The sequence below is a fragment of the Sapajus apella genome, unplaced genomic scaffold (genome assembly GCF_009761245.1).
Source record: "Sapajus apella isolate SASKATOON/1434 unplaced genomic scaffold, GSC_monkey_1.0 scaffold224, whole genome shotgun sequence".
Lineage (NCBI taxonomy): Eukaryota > Metazoa > Chordata > Mammalia > Primates > Cebidae > Sapajus > Sapajus apella.
Window position 1 is genome coordinate 438,129 of NW_022437164.1, and position 27,086 is coordinate 465,214.

The following is a 27,086-nucleotide window of genomic DNA, read 5'->3' on the forward strand; positions in this document are numbered from 1 at the left end:
GCCTCCTGGGTTCAGGCAATTCTCCTGCCTCAGCCTCCTGAGTAGCTGGGATTACAGGCACGCGCCACCATGCCCAGCTAATGTTTTGTATTTTTAGTAGAGACGGGGTTTCACCATGTTGACCAGGATGGTCTCAATCTCTTGACCTCGTGATCCACCCACCTCGGCCTCCCAAAGTGCTGGGATTACAGGCATGAGCCACCGCACCCGGTCAATTTTTGTATTTTTAGTAGAGGCAGGGTTTCACCATGTTGGTCAGGCTGGTCTTGAACTTCTGACCTCGTGATCCACCCACCTTGGCGTCCTAAAGTTTTGGGATTACAGGTGTGAGCCACTACACCCAGTGTAATTTTTAGTAGAGATGGGGTTTTGCCATGTTGGCCAGGCTGGTCCCAAACTCCTGACTTGAGGTGATCCATCTGCCTTGGCCTTCCAGAGTGCTGGGATTACAGTCACTGCACCTGGCCGGGTTCTTTTCTTTCCTTTGTTTTTGAGATGTAATCTCGCTCCTGGTATTGAGAATATACCATACACCGGTTGCGGTGGCTCAGGCCTGTAATCCCAGCACTTCGGGAGGCTGAGGCAGGTAGATCACCTGAGGTCAGGAGCTTGAGACCAGCCTGGGCAACATGGCAAAACCTCATTTCTACTAAAAAGAACAAAAAAATTTACTTAGGCATGGTGGCGGGCACCTGTCATCCCAGCTGCTTGGGAGGCTGACACAGGAGAATCACTTGAACCTGGGAGGCAGAGGTAGCAGTGAGCCGTGATCACACCAGTGCACTCCAGCCTGGGCAACAGAGATTCTGTCTCAAAAAAAAAAAAAAAAAAAAAAAAGCAAGCGAGCAAGAAAGAAAAGAAAAGAAAAGGTACTATAGTTATAAGAGATTACCATTGGCCATGTGCAGTGGCTCAGGCCTGTAATCCCAGCACTTTGGGAGGTTGAGGCGGGCAGATCACTTGAGGCTGGGAGTTCAAGACCAGCCTGCCCCACATGGTGAAACCCTGTTTCTACTAAAAATACAAAAAATTAGCTAGGTGTGGTGGTGCATGCCTGTAATCCCAGCTACTTAGGAGTCTGAGGCAGGAGAATCCTTGAACCTGGGAGGCAGAGGTTTCAGTGAGCTGAGATTGCGCCACTGCACTCCAGCCTGGGTGACAGAGTGAGACTCTGACTCAAAAAAATAAATAAATAAAATAAAAATTACCATTGTGGGGAGCTGCCTAGTGGGTACATAGAAAGCTATAGGCATTAATGTTTTAAAATAAAAACTACATTTACAGAAAAGTCTTGGCAGAACCTCAGATAAGGCAGGACTCAGCTCAAGCGGGTGGGGCCACACACACAGGACTCATGGGGAAGATGTTGTCATCGACCGTTTCTTGTTTCCTAAGTCGGTTGTGAGGAGGAAACTGGGGCAGAGAACCAGAGCCTGACGAAGCCTCTCGACCTGCACAGCCTGGGGACGAAGCAGTAGCGAGAGCGCCCTGGCCATCCCTGTCCCGCTCCACCTCCAAAGGGTAAAGCCAAACGCAGGGTATTGGTTCTGGCAGAAGGGTCACTATGACCACAGAATTCCTCTCCCTGCTTTGCCTCGGTGAGTCTCCAAGACTGGGACACGTGGGCTTGGACGGGGGTGCAGGGGGAAGTCCAGGTGGAAAGGCCGAGTGTGGAAGGAATGACTTCCATGCCCGCACACCTGCGGTGGGTGGGGCTGGGCTTCAAGCAACAGCCTGTGTGAGTTCTGCTGCCCACGTGGGAGCGACGAGGAGGCCACGCTGCAGAGACACGGGGGCAGCCTCTGCTTACTCCGCTGGGCAATGCAGAGCTTCGGTGGGATCTCTCAGTCTGTCTCTGCTAAACACCGCAGTACTGCCCTGCATCCTCCCTTGACATAGAGGAGGGCTGGGCATACGGATCTACGGGGTGCAAGGCTATGGGCGAAAAGTCGATTTTCTTTCTCTCTTTTTTTTTTTTTTTTTGAGACAGGATCTCGCTCTGTCATCCAGGCTGCAGTGCAATGGTGTGATCTTGGCTTATTGCAACCTCTGCCTCCCAGGCTCAAGGTGGTGTGTGGAAGTAATGACTCCACGCTTGCACACCCGTGGTGGGTGGGGCTGGGCTGCAGGCGGCAAGCACCGCCTCATCTTACCAAATAACTGGGATTACAGGTGCCTTCCACCACGCCCGGTTAATTTTTTTTTTTTTTTTTTTTTTTTTTTTTTGAGACGGAGTTTTGCTCTTGTTGTCCAGGCTGGAGTGCAATGGTGCAATCTCAGCTCACCGCAACCTCCGCCTCCTGGGTTTAGGCAATTCTCCTGTCTCAGCCTCCTGAGTAGCTGTGATTATAGGCATCCGTCACCATGCCCAGCTAATTTTTTATTTTTTATTAGAGACAGGGTTTCTCCACATTGGCCAGGCTGGTCTTGAACTCCTGACCTCAGGTGATCTGCCTGTCTCAGAATCCCAAAGTGTTGTGATTACAGGCGTGAGCCACTGTGCCCAGCCTAATTTTTGTATTTTAAGTAGAGACAGAGTTTCACCATGTTGGTCAGGCTGGTCTCGAACCCCTGGCCTCAGATGATCCGCCTGCCTCTGCCTCCCAAAGTGGTGGGATTACAGGCACGAGCCACCACACCCGGCCCCAAGAAGACAATTTTCTGACCAGCTCTATTCTTAGGCTGATTTTAACCATCCTCAGATTGAACCTGATGTATTCAGACAGAGCTCAGAGTGTCAGAAGGAAGATCTGGGTTATAATCTTGGCTTCACTACATAGGAGCTCTAGGCTTGACCCAGCAGAGCTCCACCTCCCTAAGGCCCCAGTTCCTCCCGGATGCATGGAGGGGTGTGGTAGACATCAACATGCTTCACTGCCTCAGTTCCTTCCCCCTTTTCTGGGTGCAGCCCTTCCCTGTGGGGTAATGCTCCGCTCCTACACACATTTGCACCTTAGATTAGCTTTTTTTTTTTTTTTTTTTGAGACAGGGTCTCACTCTGTCACCCGGGCTGGAGTGCAGTGGTACCACCATAGCTCACTGCAGCCGCAAACTCCTGGGCTCAAGCACTCCTCCCCCCAGCCTTCTGGGGAGCTAGAACTACAGGTGCACACCACCATGCTGGGCTAATTAAAATAATTTCTTTTTTAGAGGTGGGGTCTTGCTGTATTGCCCAGGCTAGTCTCCAACTCCTGGGCTCAAACGATTCTCCTGTCTCGGCCTCCCCAAACCCAGTGATCGCAGCCTGGCCTCTGCCTCTGTCTTTGCATGGCTGTCTTCCTTCTTCGTGTCTCTGTCTCCTTCTTCTTGTAAGTTTCTATTGGATTAGATGCCCAGCCTACTCCAGTATGACTTCATCTTAGCTTAACCAATTACATCTGCAAAGACCAGATAATGCCATTTCCAAATAAGGTCATATTCACAGGTCCTGAGAGTTATAACTTGAACTTGCCATTTTAAGAAATGCAAATCAGTTGGGTGCAGTGGCTCATGCCTGTAATCTCAGGACTTTGGGAGGTTGAGGAGGGCAGACCTTTTGAGGTAAGGAGTTTGAGACCAGCCTGGCCAACAAAGTGAAACCCCATCTATACTAAAAATACAAAAATCAACTTGGTTTGGTGGCACACCCCTGTAATCCCAGCTACGCAGGGGGTTGAGGCTAGGATAATCGCTTGAACCCAGGAGGCGGAGGTTGCAGTGAGCTGAGATTGGGTCACTGCACTCCAGCCTGGGTGACAAGGGAGACTCCATTTCAAAAAAAAAAAAAAAGAAGAAGAAGAAGGAGGAGGAGGAGGAGGAGAAGGAGGACGAGAAGGAGGAGGAAGAGGAAGAAGAAGGAAGAAGGAATAACAACAATAATAATAATAATAATATGGGAATTGGACTGGGTGCAGGGAGCTCACACCCGCAATCCCAGCATGTTGGGACGCAAAGGTGGGAGAATTGCTTGAGCTCAGGTGTCCAAGACCAGGCTGAGAAACATAGTGAGTCCTCATCTCTACCAAAAAATTTAAAAATTAGCTGGGTGTGGTGGCACGTGCCAGTAGTCCCAGTTATTTGGGAGGCTGAGATGGGAGGATCACTTGAGCCCAGGAGGTCGAGGCTGCAGTGGGCTGTGCTTGCACCCCCACACTCCAGCCTGGGCCACAGAGTGAGACCCTGTCTCAAGAAGAAAAAGAATACAGGAATCACTGTTTGAACAGATGATGGGCGGATAGCAGAGATGAGATGACATGAGTCTAAAGTGGGATTTAGGGAGGGTCTCAAAAGAAAGCCTGAGTCCTGGGATGCTGTGCCCAGCCAGAGGCTGCTTCCTACCTGCCCATCCCAGCCAGTCTCACTGCCAGCGCAGCCTGGATCCATCATGAGGCCTCAGCCTCATTCCTTTGGGTGAAGCTTGGTGGTGGTGGGGGCACGGTCTGTATCCACACCTGTGTCAACAAGGAACCCACGTCCTGAGACACTCTCGTGGCTCTGGAGAAATTCTACCTAACTTCACCCTGAAACAAACCCCATGACCAATGTCCCATTTTCCACACAAGTTTATGACGCTCCCTTCCCAGTTGGGAGTATAGAGAACAGAGAACAGAACAGGGAGGGGATAATGTAGGTGGAAACCAAAGATAAAGTAAGGGGAGCATTTGGTACCAGAAGACACCGGGAAGCGGGAGCAGATCTCTCTATTGGAATCAAGGGAGAAAACCTGCCCCTCTCACTTCTTGGTAAAATAACCTTTGCATTATTTTTATTTATTTATTTTATTTTTTTTAAGATGGGGTTTCACCCTGATGACCAGGCTGGTCTTGAACTCCTGACCTCAAGTGACCCACCCACCTCAGCCTCCCAAAGTGCTAGGATTACAGGCGTGAGCCACCGCGTCCGGCCCCCTTTGCATTATTTAAGTGGCAAGGGTGAAAACTAATCAGGCCCGGCACAGTGGCTCACACCACCATCCCAGCCCTTTGGGAGGCTGAGACGGGCGGATCACTTGAGCTCAAGACTTTGAGATCAGCTTAGGCAACATGGCGAAATCCGGTCTCTACTAAAAATGCAAAAATTAGCCGGCCGTGGTGGCGGGCACCTGTAATCCCATCTCCTTGGGACACTGAGGCAGGAGAATTGCTTGAACCCGGGAGGCAGAGGTTGCAGTGAGCTGAGATCCTGCCATTGCACTCCAGCCTGGGGGACAGAGCAAGACCACATCTTTAAAAAAAGAAAAAGAGGCCGGGCGCGGTGGCTCACGCCTGTAATCCCAGCACTTTGGGAGGCCGAGGCGGGTGGATCACGAGGTCAAGAGATCGAGACCATCCTGGTCAACATGGTGAAACCCCGTCTCTACTAAAAATACAAAAAAATTAGCTGGGCATGGTGGTGCGTGCCTATAATCCCAGCTACTCAGGAGGCTGAGGCAGGAGAATTGCCTGAACCCAGGAGGCAGAGGTTGCGGTGAGCCGAGATCGCGCCATTGCACTCCAGCCTGGGGAACAAGAGCGAAACTCCGTCTCCAAAAAAAAAAAAAAAAAGAGAGAGAGATCGAGGGAAAGCCGGGCATGGTAGCTCACGCCTATAACCCAGCACTTTGGAAGGCCAAGGGATCAGGAGATCAGGAGTTGCAGACCAGCCTGGCCAAACTGGTGAAACCCCATCTCTATTAAAAACACCAAAATTAGCTGGGCATGGTGGTGGGTGCTTGTAGTCCCAGTTACTCAGGAATCTGAGACAGGAGAGTTGCTTGAACCCAGGAGGTGGAGGTTGCAGTGAGCCGAGATGGCACCACTGCACTCCAGCCTGGATGACAGAGTGAGGCTCCATCTCAAAAAAAAAAAAAATAAAATAAAAGTGGTTGCTGGAATTTTCTACATACCATAGCTTCGGAATGACAAACAATGGAACAAAAATTAAAGGTAAGTCTAGGGAAACATCTGCCAAAAAATGTATATATTTGTTTATATAAATAAAAACAATACATATATTTTTTGGCAAATGTTTCCCCATATATATTATATATATATATTCATATCTAAATATGAAGAAATACATTATATTTAAAAATATTTAAAAAATATATATATAATATAGGTATATATAATATAAAAATATATAATATGTAAAATATAAGTCTACATTTATTATGTATATTACAATATATAATTTACATATATTTATGTATATGTATATATTATGTAATATATATAATTTACATATATTTATGTATATGTGTATATATTACATAATATATATATAATTTACATATATTTATGTATATGTATATATCTGCATATATATGTATTTATATTTATAAAATACATGTATTATTATATATATATCAGACCTTTAACGAGCTGGTCATGCTTTCTCTGCTGGATTTGTACTCGAAGACAAGCACGTAATTTTTCTCTCATTGACATTTCTCTTCCAGGGCTGTGTCTGGGCTATGAAGGTGACAAAGAGAACGGTGAGTTTTCTCCCACTTAAACTTAACTCCCACTTAAGCCACTCCCATGACATTTTCCTTTAATCCTCTGAATTCCAGGAAGGGTTTTGTGGTCATTAACATGCAGACTCGAATTAACTGTGAATTCTTTCCAGAGAAACCGTCCAAGCCCTCCCTCCACGCCTGGCCCAGCTTGGTGGCTGAAGCCAAGAGCAACGTGACCCTGAAGTGTCGGGCTCCTTCCCAGAATGTGACATTCACGCTGCGCAAGGTGAACGACTCTGCGTACCAGCGCAAACAGAGCTCGGCAGGAAACGAAGCTGAATTCCCGTTCACGGACTTGAAGCCTGAGGATGCCGGGAGGTACTTTTGTGCCTACAAGACAGCAGTCTCCCATGAGTGGTCAGAAAGCAGTGAGCCCTTGCAGCTGGTGGTCACAGGTGAGAAGGGCAGCCTCAGATGCACTCTTGATGCACATGTCTTTGGTTTTGCTTTGCTTTTTTTTTTTTTTAATTTTTTTGCGATGGAGTCTCGCTCTGTCACCCAGGCTGGAGTGCAGCCGGCTCACTGCAACCTCTGCCTCCTGCATTCAAGCCATTCTCCTACCTCAGCCTCCTGAGTGGCCGGGATTACAGGTGTCCACCACAGCTGGCTAATTTTTGTATTTTCAATAGAGATGAGGTTTTACCATACTGGTGAGGCTGATCTCAAACTCCTGACCTCAGGTGATCCACTTGCCACAGCCTTCTAAAGGGCTAGATTTACAAGTGTGAACCACCGCGCCGAACCCTTTTTTTTTTTTGAGAGGTTGTCTTGCCCTGTTGCCCAACCTGGAGTACAGTGGTGCAATCTCAGCTTACTGAAACCTCCACCTCCTGGGTTCAAGTACGTCTCCTACCTCAGCCTCCCGAGTAGCTGGGACTACAGGGGTGTGCCACCACACCCGGCTAATTTTTGCATTTTAGTAGGGTTTCACCATGTTAGCCAGGCTGATTTTGAACTCCCAACCTCACCTGATTTGCCTGCCTCAGCCTCCCAAATTGCTGGAATTACAGGAGTGAGCCACTGCGCCTGGCTGCTTTTGTTTTTTGCTCTGTCACCCAGGCTGGGGTGCAGTGGCATGAACACAACTCACTGCAGCCTCAACCTCCCAGGCTCAAGCAGTCCTCCTGCGTCAGCCTCCCAAGTAGCTGCCAGGCAAGCACCACCATGCCTGGCTAATTTTTAAATTATTTGTTGAGACAGGATCTCTCTATGTTGTCCAGGCTGGTCTTGAACTCCTGAGCTCAGGTGATCCTCCTGCCTTGGCCTCCCAAAGTGCTGGGATTACAGATTTGAGTCACCGAGGCCTGCCTGATGCGAGTATTTTTTTTTTTTCCTGTTGGGGGATGTGACTGGGGAAGAAGGAACCCAGGAGACAAAAAGATGCAACATCTTAAATGCGGAAATGGGAACAGAATGTGGGGCAAGATTCCCATCAGGGATTCTGAGAGGGTCCCAATGATGTGGATGCTGCAGAGTGGTGTAGAACATAGTCAGTTAATAGAAAATGGGGGTACAGGGCTGGGTACGGTGGCTCATGCCTGTAATTCTAGCACTTTGGGAGGCTAAGGTGGGTGGATCACAAGGTCAGGAGATCGAGAGCATCCTGGCCAACATGGTGAAACTCCATCTCTACTAAAAATACAAAAAATTAGCCGGGTGTAGTGGCACATGCCTGTAGTCCCAGCTATTCAGGAGGCTGAGGCAGGAGAATCGCTTGAACCCCGGAGGTTGCAGTGAGCTGAGATCACACCACTCTACTCTTGCCTGGGTGAAACAGCGAGACTCTGTCTCGAAAAAAAAAAAAAAGAAAATGGGGTTACAGTCAGGTTGACAGACCAAGAGATGATGGCCATGGAAAAGGTGGTCTGTTATAGTTCCCAAGAGGAGGGGGCAGGCTATACTGTGGGAGGGTACGGAGGGATGTACCAGGGTCAGTGGGGAGGCAGAGGGAGGAGGAAGACTGTGGGCCAGAGCTTGTATTGTATTTTGTGGTGGGGAACAGGATTAGAGTTGGCCGGGCAAGATGGCTCATGCCTGTAATCTTAACCAACCCTATGAATGGATGGATGGATGGATGGGTGGGAGGGTGAATGGATGGATGAAAGGGTGAATGAATGGACGGATGGAAGGGTGGGTGGAAAGTTGGATGGGTGGGTGGATCCATCCACTTTGGCCTCCACCCATCCACTCTGGGAGGCCAAGGAGGGCGGATCACCTGAAGTCAGGAGTTCAAGATCAGCCTGGGCAAGATGGTGAAACCCCATCTCTACAAAAATAAAATAATTACCTGGGTGTGGGGGTGTGCACCTGCGCTTTCAGCTACTTGGGAGGCTGAGGCATGAGAATTTCTTAAATCTGGGAGGCAGACGCTGCAGTGAGCCAAGATTGTACCACTGCACTCCAGCCTGGCTGATAGAATGAGAGCCTGTCTCAAAAAAAAAAAAGAAAGAAAAAAGAAAAAGAATTGGCTCTGGGGTATAGAGGCTGTCCCTGGTCGTCTAGCTTTGGGACCTGGAGTGATTAGGGGAGGGGAACACTGACCTTAATTGTGAGAACCCCATAATGAAGGAGGTTGGGGGTGTGGGCTCCGGATTTATTGGTTTGCATTTAAAGGGCATACTTGAGGACAAGTGGTTTACTGGCTCTAGAAATTAACTAACCCTGGGAGAGGCGGTCCCACCAAGGTCAGCAAGGCCCCAAGATATCAAAGCATCAGATATAGAAAAGACAAGACATGGTTAATAGAGAGAGATGGATGAGATGGTCCCCAAGTGCAGTAGAAAGTGGAAGGCCCTGGCCCTCCTCTTACCTCCATTGCCATGTCCTCTTCAGGACCACTCCCAGACCTTTGCTGTCAGTCACTGTAGACCCTGGAATGACTCTAGGTCTCAGGACACTTCCATGTCTCACTCCATACAATGGGACCGACTGTACTGTAATTGCTCTGCTGAAAATGGGGATCCCAGAGCCACTACAAGTCGAGAAAGTAAGAGAAAAACAGACTGATTTCACGCTCTGGAATGTGACAAGTCATGACAGTGGAAACTACAGCTGTGTGTATTACCTGAGTGACTCATCACACTTGGCCTCCTTGCCCAGCACCAAGCTGGAGATCAGGGTGACAGGTGAGGATGGAGTGATAACACTGACATGTGACATGTATCCAGCATTTTCTATGTTCCCGTCTCCACGACAGGTAACTTGCCTCCATTAACTCATTCAATCTTCACTTCCTATGAGGGTGGTTGCATTACTAACTTCTTTTTGCTTATAGAGATTAGGTCACCTCCCTGGTGTCACAAAGACAAGTAGCTTCACAGCTCCTGTTCAGACATAGTTGAAAATTTACATTTCTTTATGCCAGAGAAGAAAAGCCAGAAACAGTGTCCAGTGCTCTATGGGGGATGTACGAATGGCAGATAATGCAGTGTGGGGCTAAGAGATCCCATTGTGTGGGAAAGTGTGGCAGGCATGGTGCAAGCAACTGGAAAAAAAAAAAAAAAAAAAAAAAGAGACTTGAGATCTCAAGGAAGAGGGATAAAGAATAATTTTGCATCACTTTCATCTACCCATTTATCTACCCACCCATCCCTCTATCAATCCACCCACCCATCTATCAACCCAATCACCCATTCACCCATCTGTCCACACAGTTATCCATCTATCCAACAACTCATCCATCCATCTGTCCGTCCATCCTTCCATCCATCCATCCATCCACCCATCCACCCTTCCATCTACCACCCACCTCTTCATCCATTCATATACCCATCCATCCAACTTTCCACCTACCCTTCTATCCACTAATTCACCCCTTCATCCATCCATTCCCCCTCCCACCCATCCATCCATCCATCCATCCATCCATCCATCCATCCATCTATCCATTAATCCATCCAACCACCCACCCTTCCATTCATTCATCCACCCACCCTTTCCTCTATCTACCCACTCACCCATCTATTTACCCACCCACTCATTTGTCCATCCTTCCACCCACTCATCCATGCATCCAACCCTTTCACCCATTCACTCACCCCCTATCCACCTATCCATCCATCCATCCATCCATCCATCCATCCATCCATCCATCCATCTATAGTCACTCAACAATGCGTCTCAATTGACTACAGTTGCTTCCAGTAGGTCAATCTGGCCATATCATGGGGGATACCTGGAGAGACCTTACAGTCATCAGTGCAGAAATGACCATGGGTCCACACCAATGCCTTAGCCTGGGCTTGGGGCATAATGAGGAACTGGGTACTTAATGTTTCGCCTCTGATTTACTATCTTTCTGAGGCTCTTGATCAATGATGCTCCAACACAAGGTGCTTATCAATTTGATATTGATTTCATATTGTATTCCCAGTAACTTCTTGGAGTCTTAAGAATTTTCGTACCCATACTTTACCCCTAAAAGCCTGGTGATTATTTACCATTTCCCAATCACATTCTCTGGCAGATCATCTACTGTCTTCTGATTTCTTCATCTCTATCTCAGCTGTACCATTACATCACAAGGCAGGCTGTAGTATCAATTTTCAGTGGTGTATTTTCCAGGTCAGCCTTCCGTGCAATCTGTTTGCTGCTTTGCAAATAAGTCACTTTATTATACTACTTTTTACTTATTACAAAATGGGCATATAAACGCTTCCATTACAGAAAAAAAATTAATGTAAAATACCTGGCACAAAAATAGCTGCCCATTTACCCTACAAATTCAGATACTTTGGTATATCCTGAGCAGATTGTAGGAAGTGAGACAGTCCAGGTCTCTGGCTGACAAAAGTTCACATTCTTCTTTGGAAGAAAGAAAGAAATAAGAACAAGATATGAGAGTAACTTAAAAACACATTATAGATGGAGAATAAGTGTAAGAGGCATTGTATTAGTGATCTATGGCTGCATAACAAATTACCACTAATTTAGCAGCCTGAGACACCTATTTATTATTGCAGCTATTGTGGGTCAGGAGAGTCCAGGCACAGCTTACCCGTCGTCTGCTTTGGGTCTCATAAGGATGCATCGAGCCAGGTGCGGTGGCTCATGTCTGTAATCCCAGCCCTTTGGGAGACTGAGGCAGGAGGCTGAGACCAGTCTGGCCAACATGGTGAAACCCTGTCTACCGAAAATACAAAAATTAGCTTGGCGTGGTGGTGTGCACCTGTAATCCCAGCTACTCAGGAGGCTGAGGCAGGAGAATTGCTTAAATCTGGGAGGCAGAGTTTGCAGTGAGCCGAGATCACGCCACTGCACTCCAGTCTGGGTGACAGAGCAAGAAGCCATCTTGAAAAAAACTGCAATCAAGATGTCAACCAGCGCTAGGTACTCATCTGGAGGCTTGACTGAGGAAGGGTCCATTTCTCCACTCCTGTGGGTTGCTAACAATATCAGGTTCTTTGTAGCTATAGGATTCATGGTAGACTGCTTCTGTAGCACTTGTAAGAAGAGAAATTGAGAAAGAGAGGAGAGAGAGAGAGAGAGAGAGCAAATGCCCTAACAAACAGTTTTATGTCATGTAACATAATCAAGAACATTGGCCGGGTGCAGTGGCTCATGCCTGTAATCCCGGCACTTTGGGAGGCCAAGGTGAGTGAGTCATGAAGTCAGGAGTTCGAAACCAGCCTGGCCAAGATGGGGAAACCCTATGAAAAATACAAAAATTAGCTGGGCACAGTGATCGGCGCCTGTAATCCCAGCTACTCAGGAGGCTGAGGCAGGAGAATCGCTTGAACCTGGGAGGCAGAGATTGCAGTGAGCTGAGATTGTGCCACTGCACTCCAGCCTGGGTGGCAGACAAAGACTCTGCAAGATTCCATCTCAAAAAAAAAAAAAGCACAACATTCCATTACCTTTGCCATAGCTATTGGCGAGAAGAAAGTCACAGGTCTCCACACTCAAGGAGAGGGGATTAGACAAAGGCATGAACACCAGGAAGCAGGGCTTCTGAGTCTCCTGAGTGCCCCCCCTTAGGGTCTACCTGCCACAGGCATGCAGGATGAGAATGACCCAACCACACTGATATCTGGAGAAGAGCCCTCCAGGGAGAGAGGGCAGGAAAAGCAAAGTCCCAGAAGTGTGAGTATTCCTGGAATGACTGAGACACAGAAAGGAGGACAGAGAAAAGAACAGAATAAAAGGTGTGGATAGAACACCTTAGGAGGCCGAGGTGGGCAGATCACGAGGTCAAGAGATCGAAATCATCCTGGCCAACATAGTTAAACCCCGTCTCTACTAAAAATACAAAAATTAGCTGGGTGTGGCGGTGCATGCCTGTAATCCCAGCTACTCAGGAGGCTGAGGCAGGAGAATCGCTTGAACCCGGGAGGTGGAGGTTGCAGTGAGCTGAGATTGTGCCACTGCACTCCAGCCTGGGTGACAGCGTTAGACTCTGTTTCAAAACAAAAGAAAAAGAATGGTGTGGATAGAAGATGAGGCCTAGAGCATCTAGGGCGTTTGAACTGGTCCTAGACTCTGCTTTGAAAGAACAGGATTCCACTGATGAAGTTGAACTGGAGAATAGCATGATTTTTATATGCTTGAAGAGTCACTAGCTGCTGGGTTTTTTTTTTTTGTTTGTTTCTTGAGACAGGGTCTCAATCAGTTGCCCAGGCTGGAGTGCAGTGGTGCAATCCTGGCTCACTGCAGCCTTGACCTCCCAGGCCCAGTTGATCCTCCCACCTCAGCCTCCCAAGTAGCTGAGACTACAGGTGCATGCCACCATGCCCAGCCTCTGGTTGCTTTTGGAAACTAAGGGATTAGATGGAGTAAGAGTTCTACATTCCAGGCAGCATGACTTTTTAAATTTAAAAATATTGAATTGGTAAATGAAGATTGTATATATTCAAGGTGTACAATGTGGTGATTTGATCCACCTGTAGATTGTATAATGATTATCAGTCAAATTAATTAGCACATCCATTGCCACCATGCTGTGCACGTGAACTTGTTCATGTTAGAAGTTTATACCCTTTCATCAACATCTCCCCATATATCATGCTAAACAAAATAAGCCAGACTCAGAAAGGCAAATTCTGCATGATCTCATGCACGTGTAGTCTCAAAAAGCCAATCTCATAGAAGCAGAGAGTATACTGGTGGTTGCCAGGGGCTGGTGAGTAGGTGATATTTTAACTGAGACTAAATGGTGCCACTGGTGATATAGAAATCCAGGCCAGGTGCGGTGGCTCATGCCTGTAATCCCAGCACTTTGGGAGGCCAAGGCTGATTGATCACTTGAGGCCAGGAGTTTGAGACTAGCCTGGCCAACATGGTGAAACTCTGTCTCTACTAAAAATACAAAAATTAGCAGGGTAGGCTGGCTGTGGTGGCTCACGCCTGTAATCCCAGCACTTTGGGAGGCTGAGGCGGACGGATCACCTGAGGTCAGGAGTTCAAGACTAGCCTGGCCAACACGGTGAAACCCCGTCTCTACTAAAAATACAAAACATAGCTGGGTGTGGTGGCAGGTGCCTGTAATCCCAGCTACTCGAGAGGCTAGGGCAGGATAATTGCTTAAATCCAGGAGGCAGAGGTTGCAGTGAGCTGAGATCTGGACAATGCACTCCAGCTTGGGAGACAAAAGCATGACTTTGTCTCAAAGAAAAAAAAAATTAGCAGGGTCTGGTGGTGCTTACCTGTAATCCCAGCTACTTGGGAGGCTGAATTAGGAGAATTGCTTGAACCCAGGAGTTGGAGGTTGCAGTGAGCCAAGATCACGCCATTGCGCTCCAGCCTGGGTGACAGTGTGAGACTCTGTCCTAAAAAAAATAAAAATAAAAAAAATAAATTTGGGTGAATGGTGGTATTCTTTGTCAAGACAGAGAAGACTGGCAAGCAATCAAACTGGGGTGGGCATTAGCAGGGTCATGCATAAATATTTTTGTTATTAAAAACACTATCGACTGGGCATGGTGGCTCATGCCTATAATCCCAGCACTTTGGGAGGCTGAGGCTCTGTGCTGTTTTACATACCAGCTTCTTCAGAACCTGGAAGCACTTTAGAAGGTACCTCCCTGACCCCCCAAAACACAGCAGTTTCCCCAATAACATTGAGAAAGTGGGCATTAAAGTTCTTCTTGTAGGCCTGGTGTGGTGGTTTGCGCCCATGATCCCAACACTTTTAGAGGCTGAGGTGGGGGAATTGGTTGAGGTCAGGAGTTTGATACCAACCTGGCCAACATGGTGAAACCCTGTCTCTACTAAAAACTCCATCTCAAAAAAAAACAACAACAAAACAAAAAAACTCCAGGAGTATTAGGAGGAGTAATCTGGGATTCTGTCCCCGGTCTGAGGACCCAGGGAGCATCTAGGGAATGGAGAAGCCATTCTCTTTTCTGCTTCCCAAACAGGACATGCGGACTCCTGCCCACAATGTTCCCATATGATTAGCCTAATTCCCTGTCTTCCCTTCTATTTTCCAGATAAACACGATGAACTTGAAGCTCCCTCAATGAAAACAGGTAAGATAATTAGAAAGGATATGTTTTTCCCAATTAGATCTGCTTCATAATACAGGGGATCACCTTTCCTTAAAGTGTACAGGAGGAATTTATTTTTATTTATTTTTGAGACAGAGTCTCGCTCTGTCACCCAGGCTGGAGTGAAGTGGCACAATCTCAGCTCACTACAACCTCCACCTCCCGTGTTCTGGGTTCAAGCAATTTTCCTGCCTCAGCCTCCCAAGTAGCTGGGATTATAAGCACCCACCACCATACCCAGCTCATTTTTTTTTTTTTTTTTTTTTGAGATGGAGTTTCATTCTTGTTGCCCAGGCTAGAGTGCAATGGTGCGATCTCGGCTCACCACAACTTCCGCCTCCTGGGTTCAAGCGATTTTCCTGCCTCAGCGTCCCAAGTAGCTGGGATTACAGGCATGCACCACCACGCCTGGCTAATTTTGTATTTTTAATAGAGATGGGGTTTCTCCATGTTGCTCAGGGTGGTCTCGAATCTCAAACTCTGGTGATTCAGGAATCCTCCTGAAGGCTGGAATTACAGGCGTGAGCCACTGCACCTGGACTTTTTTTTCTTTTTTTTTTTTTTTTTTTTTTTTAGTAGAGACGGGGTTTCGCCATGTTGGCCAGGCTGGTATCAAACTCCCGACCTCAACCAATTCCCCCACCTCAGCCTCTAAGTGTTGGGATTACGGGAGCCAGCCACCGCACCCGGCCTACAGGAAGAACTTTAATGCCCACTTTCTCAATGTTATTGGGGAAACTGCTGTGTTTTGGGGGGTCAGGGGAGGTAACTTCTAAAGTGCTTCCAGGTTCTGAAGAAGCTGGTGTGTGAAACAGCACTGAGTGCATCATCTGCCATATTACATGCTGAAAAGCGAGGGTGGGGCTTGGGGAATAATGGGTATGAATGTTTGTGTGACTTGTTTGTGGAGTAGGACCAGGACCTACACAGTGTAGGTACTTAGGGAATTTGTGTAATCAAGAGTTTAATTCTAAAATTCTCAAAAATAGGTGAATATTAAATTCATTTTCCTGATGTTGCTTATTCATTAACAATTGACTAGCCAGGCGTGGTGGTTCATGCCTGTAATCCCAGCACTTTGGGAAGTTGAGGCAGGCGGATCATGAGATCAAGAGTTCAAGACCAGCCTGGCCAACATAGTGAAACCGTGTCTTTACTAACAATACAAAAAATTAGCTGAACGTGGTGGCAGGCACCTGTAATCCCAACTACTCAAGAGGGTGAAACAGGAGAATCACTTGAACCCAGGAGCTGGAGGTTGTAATGAGCTGAGAGTACACCACTGCACTCCAGCCCAGCTGACAATATGAGACTCCGTCTCAAAACAAAACAATTGACTAAGATTCTGTCCTCAGAGGTTTAGAGCTTTTGGGCCGGGCACAGTGGCTCAAGCGTGTCATCCCAGCACTTTTGGAGGCCAAGGTGGGAGGATCACTTGAGGTCAGGAGTTTGAGACCAGCCTGGTCAACATGGTGAAACCCCATCTCCACTAAAAATTCAAAATTTAGCCATGCCTGTAATCCCAGCTACTCAGGAGGCTGAGGCAGGAGGATTGCTTGAGTCTGGGAGGCAGAGGTTGCAGTGAGCTGAGATGGCACCACTGCACTCCAGCCTGGGCAACAGAGTGAGACTGTCTCTAAAAAAAAAAAAAAAAAATTTTTTTTAAGTTAAAGATTTTGGCAGTATTCGGCTGAAACAGGAGCTCATCCAGGCTTTAAGGGCCAAATGCAGAATATAAATTTCCATCTAGATGCTTAATCATCCTTCCTTTCAGCAAGTCATAATCTTCCTGCAACCTACTCTAAAGAGCCAAAGTTGCTGAAGGTTGCTGTTAGCAGTCTGTGCTGGTATAATTGGGTTTTAAAAAGGTATCCTCCAAAGTGTTCTTGCAAGATAACTATTTGAAACATTTTTATTCCATGATAGTAGGTTTGGAAAGTGACTACTACCCTAGCACTATGAACATAATTCATGCCAGGAACATTTTCTAAGAAAGACATGAAGTCTAACAGTAGAGAGGAACATAGAAGTATCAGAAATAAGGAGGGAGATCTAGTGAGGTGTAAGAGGGAGGAGAAAGACAAGCTTTTCTATTTTGAGCTCTTGTATCTTTTGTTTTCTTTCTTTTTTTATGGATATATAATTCACGTTCCAAAAATTCACCCTTGTAAAGTGTACAATTCACTAGCATTTGGATATTCACGAGGTAGTATAACCATCACAACTACATAATCCCAGAACATCCTCATCACCCTAAAATGAAATCCTGTACCCGTTGAGAAGCAGTCACTCCCCATTTCCCACTCTCCCACCAGACCCTGCCAATCATTAATATGCTTCTTTGTGTCTATGGTTTCATCTATTCTGGACATTTTGTGTAAGTGGATTCATTCACTATACGATTCTTTCTGACTAGCTCCTTTTGCTTTAGCATGATGTTTTCTTCTTTTCTTTTTTTTAAATTATACTTTAAGTTCTGGGGTACATGTGCAGATTGTGCAAGATTGTTACATAGGTATACACATGCCACATGGTTTGCTGCCTCTATCCTCTCGTCACCTACATTAGGTATTTCTCCTAATGTTATCCCTCCCCAATCCCCAAACCCTCTGCTATCCCTCCCCTAATCCCCCCACCCCCCAACAGGTCCCAGTGTGTAATGTTCCCCTCCCTGTGTGCATGTGTTCTCATTGTTCAATATCCACTTACAAGTGACAACATAGCATAATGTTTTCAAAGTTTATCTGTACTGTAGCATGTATCAATGTTTCATTTCTTGTCATGGTGAAAAGCATCTCACTGTATGGATAGACCACAATCCAAATTTGCTTATTCATTCCTTTTTTTTTTTTTTTTTTCTTTTTTGAGATGAAGTCTTGCTCTGTGGCTCAGGCTGCAGTGCAGCGGCATAATCTCGGCTCACTGCAACCTCTACCTCCCAAATTCAAGCTATTCTCCTGCCTCAGCCTCCTGAGTAGCTGGAAGTACAGGCATGCGCCACCACGCCTGGCTAATTTTTGTATTTTTAGTAGAGATGGGATTTCACTGTGTTGGCCAGGGTGGTCTTGAACTCCTGACCTCAGGTGATCCACCCGCATCAGCCTCCCAAAGTGCTGGGATTACAGGCGTGTGCCACTGCGCCCAGCCCCATTCTTCTTTTGATGGACATTTGTGTTGTCTGTACTTCTTGGCTACAGTGAGTAATGGTGCTTGAATACTGGTAGGAGTATCTGTTTGCCTCCCCTCTTTAAATTATCTTGGGTATGTACCTAGAAGTGGAATTGCTAGGACATATGGTGACTATTATGTTCAACTTTTTGAGAAACCGCCAAATCATTTTCCATTGTGGCTGTATCATGTTATATTCATTCCTTCCAGTAATATATGTGGGTTCCAATAACCCCACATCCTTGTCAACACTTCCTTTTCTTTTTTTTAAATTATAGCCATCCCAGTGGGTATTACATAATTTCTTTAAATGTAGTTTTTGAGTTCAAATTTGTATCATCACAATTCTAAACAGAATAAAGTATCTTGGCTGGGCACAGTGGCTCATGTCTGTAATCCCAGGACTGTGGGAAGATGAGGCAGGAGGATCACTTGAGCTCAGGGGTTCAAGACCAGCCTGGGCAACCTGGTAAGGTCCCATCTCTACAAAAAATACAAAAATTAGCCAGGCATGCTGGTGTGGGCCTTTAGTCCCAGCTGCTTGGGAGGCTGAGGCAGGAAGATCGTTTGAGCCCAGTAATTTGAGGCTTTCAGTGAGCTGTGATTGCATCACTGCACTCCAGCCTGGGTGACAGGGTGAGACCTGTTTTAGTAATAAAATAAAAATAAAATATCTTTAAGCACAGGTATAATGTCCCCATCCTGTATTTATATGCCTCAAACACACCAGAAAAGGACCCTATATTCAACTGCTATGTAGAGAATGAAGATGAATTTAAGCCAGGGGCAGTGGCTCATGCCTGTAACCCCAGCACGTTGCGAGGCCAAGATGGGCAGATGACCTGAGGTTAGAAGTTCAAGACCAGCCTGGCTAACATGGTGAAACCCCGTCTCTACTAAAAATACAAAAAGTTACCTGGACGTTGTGGTGGGCGCCTGTGATCTCAGCTACTTGGGAGGCTGAGGCAGGAGAATCACTTGAACCTGGGAGGCAGAGGTTGCAGCAAGCCAATATTACACCATTGCACTCCAGCCTGGGCAACAGAGCAAGACTGTGTATCCCAAAAAAAAAAAAAAAAAAAAAAAAAATGAGAGAGAGAATGAAGATGAATTTTATCACACAAGACCCGTCTTTCTTTCTGGTGGCTGTGGCTTCATTTACGCCCCGGTCAGGCGTTGCTCAGTCTGATTCCAGCAATGTAGCCAATTTATAATTTATTCTGGCAATTTGTAAATAGTGATGTGAAATTTGGCCAGGATATGTGGACATCTTGGGGTGAACCCAGGTCAGCTGGTTATGGAGTCATATGAAGAAGAGAATTTTACAATAATGTACTTCTCATTTCTAGCAAAGTGCTGCTTGAAAGATATTGTAGGCTGGAAAAGGAGAGAGCTGAAGGGACAAGACAAGGCTGCTGTTTCTCTGCTTCCATCTGGGGAACCCGAGGATCCAAGAGCAGCTGTGCCTGCCCTGGATTCATAAGTCCTCGGAGATGCACTGATAGAATTGTTGTTTTTTGCTGGGCACAGTGGCTCACGCCTGTAATCCTAGCACTTTGGGAGGCCAGGATGGGCAGATCACTTGAGCTCAAGAGTTCGAGACCAGCCTGGCCAACATGGTGAAACCTTGTCTCTACTAAAAACATAAAAAATTAGCGGGGTGTGCTGGCAGGTGTGTGTAATCCCAGCTCCTTGGGAGGCTGAGGCAGGAGAATCGCTTGAACCCGGAGGTGGAGGTTGTAGTGAGCCGAGATTGCACCACTGCACTCCAGCCTGGGTGACAGAGTGAGACTCTGTCTCAAAAAAAAAAGAATTGTTGCCCTTGAGGGGTTTTCGGATCCAGCTCCACCAGAAGCAGGCTCTTAGCATTAGTGTGAAAGTGACATTTTAGGGGAGTGGGGAAGAAGGCCTGGGAGGAAAAGAGATTAAACACGGGTGGGATATTCATGTCCCTCAGGTGGTATATTTGGCTCAATCCTGCAGAAAGGCAGTGGAGACAGGGAAGGTCAAAGACAGGAGGCTGGGGAGCTGGGGTCTTCCTATTCCCCCGCAAACAGCAGGCAGTGGCAGTTTGGCCGGGAATATACATTCCAAGGCATTTTGAGTCCTCCCTGGCTCAAAGAAGAGACACAAGTGTTCACTTTGGAAAGGGAAAGAAGCCTCAATGTAGAATGCATAAAAATGGTAACGGGATCTGGGGAACATGGGTTGAGGAACACTGACAGAATCTGTTACAGAGAGAGATGGGTGTGGGTGGAATATTGGGTGAAAAATCATCATTATACCTACAATCCCATTATCCTACACAGTGAGTCAGTTTCTAGACTTGAGTGCTTGAAAGCCGGGATTTTTCATCATTACCCAACTCCTCAAGTTAGGTATTATTAGCTCTCTGCCTCCTCCTTATATTTAACCAGAGACTAACGTATTCCAGAAAGGGAAGGGAACATTTACAGAGTCGGGAGGTGGGAGACTCAGTACTAGAACCCAAGTGTGCGTTGTTGCAAACTCTCCACTCCTTTTGCTGTTCGCTGATGGTCAGCTCAGACAGAGCCTTATTTCAGGGAGGGAGAGAGGTAATTAGCTATGATAGACAGATGACAGGTAAGTCGGTAGGTAGATAACTAGATATGATACATTAGATAGATATTAGATAGACAGTAGGTAGATAGATAGCTAGATATGATAGATTAGATAAATAGATGAGAGGCAAGTAGGTGGATAAGTAGATACAATAGATTAGATAGATGATAGGTAGATACATAACTAGGTATGATAGATTAGATAGGTAATAGGCGAGTAGGTAGATAGCTAACTAGATATGATAGATAGATTGGATGGATAGATGATCGGTAAGTAGGTAGATACAGATGATAGATTAGATAGATGATAGATCACTAGACATAGATAAGATAGATGATCAATTAGATAATTAGACACAATTGATAGATACATTAGATAGATGATAGATTAGGTAGCTAGATGGTAGGTAAGTAGGTGGATAGGGATAGGTAGGTATGATAGGTAAGTAGGTGAATATTCAGATACATCCAGATGATAGATGATAGATAATAGATATTGATAGATACATTAGACAGATGATAGATTGATAGGTAGCAGGTAGATAGGCAATAATTAGAATAAATTAGATAGATGACAGGTAATTAGGTAGATAGACAGATAGATACCTAGATGGGTGACAGATTAGCAAGACAGGAAAATTAGGCAGATAGATAGATAGATAATTAGATGTGATAAGATAGATTGGGCAGATGATAGGTAAGCAGGTAGAGAGACAGATAAAGATAGCTAGGTAGACAGATAATAGACACCTAGACAGATGATGGACAGATGAGTGAGACAGATAAATTAGGTAGGTAATTCTCCCTGCATAGTATGTAGAAATGCTGACGCAAGCACAGTGAGAGAACCAAGGAGGGGAAGGGTCTGGATGGGAAACTCTGCTAGTGCAGAGGACCAGGCATGTGAAGCATCTCAGATGCAGCTCTGCAATGTGGCCACAGATCATCGCACATCCAGGAAGCATTCTCAGCCCCGAGGCACACTAAGAAAGACAGCGAGGGTCTTGCTGAGGCCCCGCTCTGGGGCTTCACTTCTAAAGTTGCTCATCTTTTTGTGTTCAATCATGTTTCTGCTACTTACTCCTTATGATGTGTGTTTCCTGAATCTCAAGTGCCAAGAAAAACAAACAAAAACCAGCGGAATTGCATGGACTCTGTCACCCAGCCTTAGTAACAGGCTGCTCGCTCTCCCTCAACACTGTGGGCTTTGGATGGAATCCTTGTCGTCATCCCGGGAGTTACACGGGAACGCATGCCCTTTGCCAGTGGGATGGGAATAATGGCGCTACCTTGCAGGGTTGTTGTAAGAATTTTTTTTTTTTTTGAGACGGAGTTTCGCTCGTTACCCAGGCTGGAGTGCAATGGCGCGATCTCGGCTCACCGCAACCTCCGCCTCCTGGGTTCAGGCAATTCTCCTGCCTCAGCCTCCTGAGTAGCTGGGATTACAGGCACGTGCCACCATGCCCAGCTAATTTTTTGTATTTTTAGTAGAGACGGGGTTTCACCATGTTGACCAGGATGGTCTCGATCTCTTGACCTCGTGATTCACCCCCCTCGGCCTCCCAAAGTGCTGGGATTACAGGCGTGAGCCACCGCGCCCGGCCCTGTTGTAAGAATTTAACATGCTACAATGTAGACTTACATGGCAGTATTGCTCAAGGACTCGTTTGTTTGTTTTTTGAGACAAAGTCTTGCTCTGTCACCTAGGCTGGAGTGCAGTGGCTCAATCTTGGCTCATGGCAACTTCCACCTCCTGGGTTCAAGTGATTCTCCTGCCCCAGCCTTCTGAGTAGCTGGGATTATAGGTGTATGCTACCACGCCTGGCTAATTTTTGTACTTTTAGTAGAGATGAGGTTTCACCATATTGGCCAGGCTGGTCTCAAACTCCTGACCTCAGGTGATCCACCTACTGAGAGGGATGATTTTTAGTCATTCTTTTTTTTTTTTTTTTTTTGAGACAGAGTCAAGCTCTATCGCCTAGGCTGGAGTCCACTGGTGCAATCTCAGCTCACTGCAACCTCCACCTCCTGGGTTCAAGCCATTCTCCTGCCTCAGCCTCCCAAATATCTGGGATTACAGGTGCCCGCCACCACACTTAGCTAATTTTTGTATTTTTAGTAGAGATGGGGTTTCACTTTGTTGGTCAAGCTGGTCTCAAACTCCCGACCTCATGATCTGCCTGCCTCGGCCTCCCAAAGTGCTGGGATTACAAGTGTGAGCCACCATGCCTGGCCTAGATTTGGTCATTCTTATTTATTTAGAACTGGAGTCTCCCTCAGTTGAGTGCATGATGCAGTGGCATGACCTTGGCTCACTGCAACCTCTGCCTCCTGGGTTCAAGGGATTCTCCTGCCTTGGCCTCCTGAGTAGCTGGGATTACAGGTGAGCCAGCACGCCCAGCCGATTTTTTGTATTTCTAGTAGAGACAGGTTTTCACCACGTTGGCCAGGCTGGTCTCGAATTCCAGACCTCAAGTGATCCATCCACCTTGGCCTCCCAAAGAGCTGTGATTACAGGCCTGAGCCACCACACCTGGCCATTAGTCTTTCTTTTCTACCCTGGTCTAACCCCGTTCTTGTTAGGAATCCTCCCAGACTTCTCCCAGCTGATCGTTCCGGTGTCCGAGGGAATCATGTGTTCTTCAGAGAACCTCACCCTTCCCCACGGCTTCCGTGCCCATGTCACTGCTGTTCATTACCTGGCGTCAACAAGCTCACTGAAGTGTGTTTGAAGTTGGCTGGGCACGGTGGTCTGTACTCTCAGCTACCCTGGAGGCTGAGTGAGGAGGACGGCTTAAGCCCAGGAATTTGGGTATGGCTGTGTCACTGCACTCCAGCCTGGACAACAGAGTGAGACTCTGTCTCTTTTTAAAAAAGGAAAGGAAAAGAAAAAGAAAGAAATGTATTTGAAGAGCTGAGATCATGTCTGTTAGCCAGGGTTTTCCAGAAAAACAGAACCAATAGAACATATACATGCATATACATAGAAAGAGATTTGTTTTAATGAATTAGTTCACGTGATTGTGGGAGGCTGGCAAGTCCGAAATCTGCAGGCAGGCAGGCAGGCAGGACGGACGGACATCCGGGGGAGACTTGACCTTGCGGCTTAGTCTGGAGGCAGAATTCCTCCCACCTTGGAGGACCTGGGTCTTTTCTCTTAAAGCCTTCAACGGATTGGATGAGGCCCACTCATATGACAATGGGTCATCTGTTTTACTCAAAGTCTATTGGTCGAAATGTTCATTACAGACAGGTGCGGTGGCTCACCTGTAATCCCAGAATTTCGGGAGGCCAAGGCAGGTGGCTCACTTGAAGTCACAAGTTTGAGACCAGCCTGCCCAACATAGTGAAATCCCATCTCCACTAAAAATACAAAAATTAGCTGGGCATGGTGGTGCACGCCTGTAATTCCAGCTACTCGGGAGGCTGAGTCAGGAGAATTGTTTGAACCTGGGAGACGGAGGTTACAGTGAGCCGAGACTGCACCACTGCACACGCCATCCTGGGTGACAGAGCGAGACTCCGGGTCAAAAAAAATTATGTATATATATGTTATATACACACACATATATAATATATATATGAAGCATCTGGCACAGAGCTGGCTCACAATAAATGATCAATATCATGGCTATGCACCAAACATTCCCTTGGAATTTTCTATGCACCAAACACTGTTCCTTTTTTTTTTTTTTTTCTGGCATCTCACTCTGTCTCCCAGGCTGGAGTGCAATGGCATGGTCTCAGCTCACTGCAACCTGTGCCTCCCAGGTCTGAGTAATTCTCCTGCCTTGACCTCCTGAGTAGCTGGGACTACAGGCACATGCCACCACACCCGGCTAATTTTTGTATTTTTAGTAGAGACAGGTTTCACTGTGCTGGCCAGGCTGGTCTCAAACTCCTGACCTCGTGATCCACCCACCTTGGCCTCCCACAGTGCTGGGATTACAGGTGTGAGCCACTGCACCCAGCCTGTTCCAGCCTTCTCTATAGGTCCTGACCCATCATCCAATAAAGTAGCTACTGCTGCTATCCTCACTTTACAGATGGGGAAACAGAAGCTTGGAGAAGATTAAGGAAATTCCCCAAAGCAATAGGAAGTTCCAGCTCCGAGGTGGGAGATCCAGGCTTGGAAGCCAGGCTGTCTGGCTAGCTTTTCTGCTCACCCCCTCAGTGCATTTCAGGAGCCAGGCTGCTTCCCTGACCTGCTCTTCCTCTCTAGACACCAGAAGCATCTTTGTCAGCATCTTCAGCTGCATCTCCATCCTTCTCCTCTTCGTCTTAGTCATCGTCATCTACAGATGCAGCCAGAATGGTGAGCTCAGAGAACGCAAAGGGAGAGAGGGAGCATGAAGCATTTTCTCAGTGGGTAAATTCCTCCTGCATTTTTGTAGGTTCATCACCTGAAGAATCCACCAAGAGGTATACGCTTGGCATAGCTTATGCTCCACCCAATTCCCATGTCATTCTCCAGGGAACCCACTGGCACATCCAGGATTGCGCCCTAAGCCCCTACTCCCGCCCATTCTGTGACCTCCTTTCCCCTCTATAGCCCTCACCCTCTTCCCCCAATCTTCACATCCCATCCTTTCATGTGTTTCTCTTAGAACCAGTCATTCCAAACTTCCAGAGCGAGAGGCTGCTGGTAAGAGATAGGGGAAGTGAAGGGAATAACCAGACAAAAAGCCTAAGTTCTGGCTGGGTGCGGTGGCTCACGTCTGTAACCCCAGTACTTTGGGAGGCTGAGGTGGGCGGATCACCTGAGGTTGGGAGTTCAAGACCAGCCTGGCCAACATGGAGAAACCCCATCTCTACCGAAAATACAAAATTAGCTGGGCATGGTGGCGCATGCTTGTAATCCCAGCTACTCGGGAGGCTGAGGCAGGAGAATCACTTGAACGCAGGAGGCAGAGGCTGTGGTGAGCCAAGATCGTGCCTTTGCACTACAGCCTGGGCAATAAGAGTGAAACTCTGTCTCAAAAAAAAAAAAGAAAGAAAGACTAAGTTCTGACATCTGCAGCTGAGAAGAACTGATCTTTTTCTCTCTCTCACTCAGATACAGATTTATTCAAGATGGAAAGGGTGTATCTCTCGGTGAGTCCTCCAGCTTGGGAGTCCTTCACCATGACAGGAGTTCGAGACCAGCCTGACCAACGTGGTGAAACCCTGTCTCTACCTATGAGTCCCTCCCTTACCACGCCGGGCTGGTAGTGTCTGTCTGCTGGTTAAGCCCACACAGAAATGTCCACTGTTTATCACCTGTGTGATCTTAGACGAGTCACAAAGCCCCCATAATGGGAACCAAAATCTCCGTTTAAAAGGCTTATGCGGATCCACTGATGTCACAAACATAAAGGGTTTAAAAACAGCAAAGAGGCTGCGCACGCGGTGGCTCACGCCTGTAATCCCAGCACTTTGGGAGGCCGAGGCAGGCGGATCACCAGATGTCAGGTGTTCAAGACCAGCCTGGCCAACGTGGTGAAACCTCGTCTCTACTAAAAATACAATAATTAGCCGGGAGAGGTGATGGGTGCCTGTGTAATCCAAGCTACTAGGGAGGTTGAGGCAGGAGAATCGCTTGAACCCAGGAGGCGGAGGTTGCAGTGAGCCGAGATCACGCCATTGCACTCCAGCCTGGGTGACAGAGCTAGGCTCCATCTCAAAAATAAATAAAATAAATTAAAAAAAACAGAAAAGAAAAAGAAATGCATATGGTGTGACTGAGGACCTGGATTTTAAATTTAACTGTAATCAATTTAAATGTCAATAGCCATGGGTGGCTAGAGGCTGCCATATGACCACTCAGTGCTAAATGCCTGTGTTCATTTGTTTTCCCCAAAGACCGCAGACCCCCAAGGAGTGACCTATGCTGAGCTAAGCACCAACGCCCTGTCTGAGGCAGCTGCTGACACTACCCTGGAGCCCCCAGGATCACACGAATATGTGGTACTGAAAGTATAGCAAGAAGACAGCACAGGCCACCAAAGGAGCGGGGACTGTGCCGGCTGAGGTATCGAAAACGTGGAGATGTGGATGACTGTGTGTCCCTTGCTTCTCGTCCATATCAATAAAATTAAGTTTCTCATCTTAAAAAGAAATCTGGTTTATTTATGGATTATTCATACCCCAGAACCCCACCATACTCTTTCTACCCCACATTTCCTCCTAGAACAATTCAAGGCAATAATAATTATCGATTGGCTATCCAGCAAAGAATGTAAGAATTATTGAACATCTCCAGGAAGCACAACAAACAAAAGAGAAAATGGCCAGAAGGCCGGGCTTGGTGGCTCTCGCCTGTAATCCCAGCACTTCAGGGGGCTGAGGCAGGTGGATCATCTGAGGTCAGAGTTCAAGACCAGCCTGGCCAACATG

General features: G+C 46.9%; 2 protein-coding genes across 4 annotated transcripts in view; both read left to right on the plus strand.

Annotated features, from left to right (window-relative positions):
• TARM1 (T cell-interacting, activating receptor on myeloid cells 1) overlaps window positions 1–1,478 on the plus strand; it is a 13,897-nt gene extending 12,419 nt beyond the window's left edge. Inside the window, 1 exon segment of the mRNA XM_032271168.1 lies at window positions 1,396–1,478. Within this exon segment, the coding sequence (XP_032127059.1) occupies window positions 1,396–1,478 (83 nt within the window).
• VSTM1 (V-set and transmembrane domain containing 1) lies at window positions 1,367–26,805 on the plus strand. 3 transcript variants are annotated; one of them, XM_032271110.1, is made up of 9 exons: window positions 1,367–1,598; window positions 6,419–6,454; window positions 6,589–6,873; window positions 14,905–14,943; window positions 24,886–25,026; window positions 25,106–25,133; window positions 25,319–25,356; window positions 25,768–25,805; window positions 26,553–26,805. In XM_032271110.1, the coding sequence occupies exons 1-9, from the start codon at window positions 1,565–1,567 to the stop codon at window positions 26,670–26,672; spliced, it is 759 nt and encodes a 252-aa protein (XP_032127001.1). In that variant the 5' UTR covers window positions 1,367–1,564; the 3' UTR covers window positions 26,673–26,805. The 3 variants fall into 3 exon arrangements, with proteins under 3 accessions (XP_032127001.1, XP_032127003.1, XP_032127004.1); XM_032271112.1 differs by having other exon boundaries at window positions 24,934–25,026; XM_032271113.1 differs by lacking the exon at window positions 25,106–25,133.
• Window positions 26,806–27,086: the final 281 nt, after the last annotated feature.

Coding starts and splice junctions, on each gene's coding strand:
- VSTM1 (XM_032271110.1), top strand. CDS start 1,565: ATGACCACAGAATTCCTCTCCCTGCTTTGCCTCG. Junction 1,599..6,418: donor CCTCTCCCTGCTTTGCCTCG/GTGAGTCTCCAA, acceptor TTTCTCTTCCAG/GGCTGTGTCTGGGCTATGAA. Junction 25,134..25,318: donor CCTGAAGAATCCACCAAGAG/GTATACGCTTGG, acceptor TGTTTCTCTTAG/AACCAGTCATTCCAAACTTC.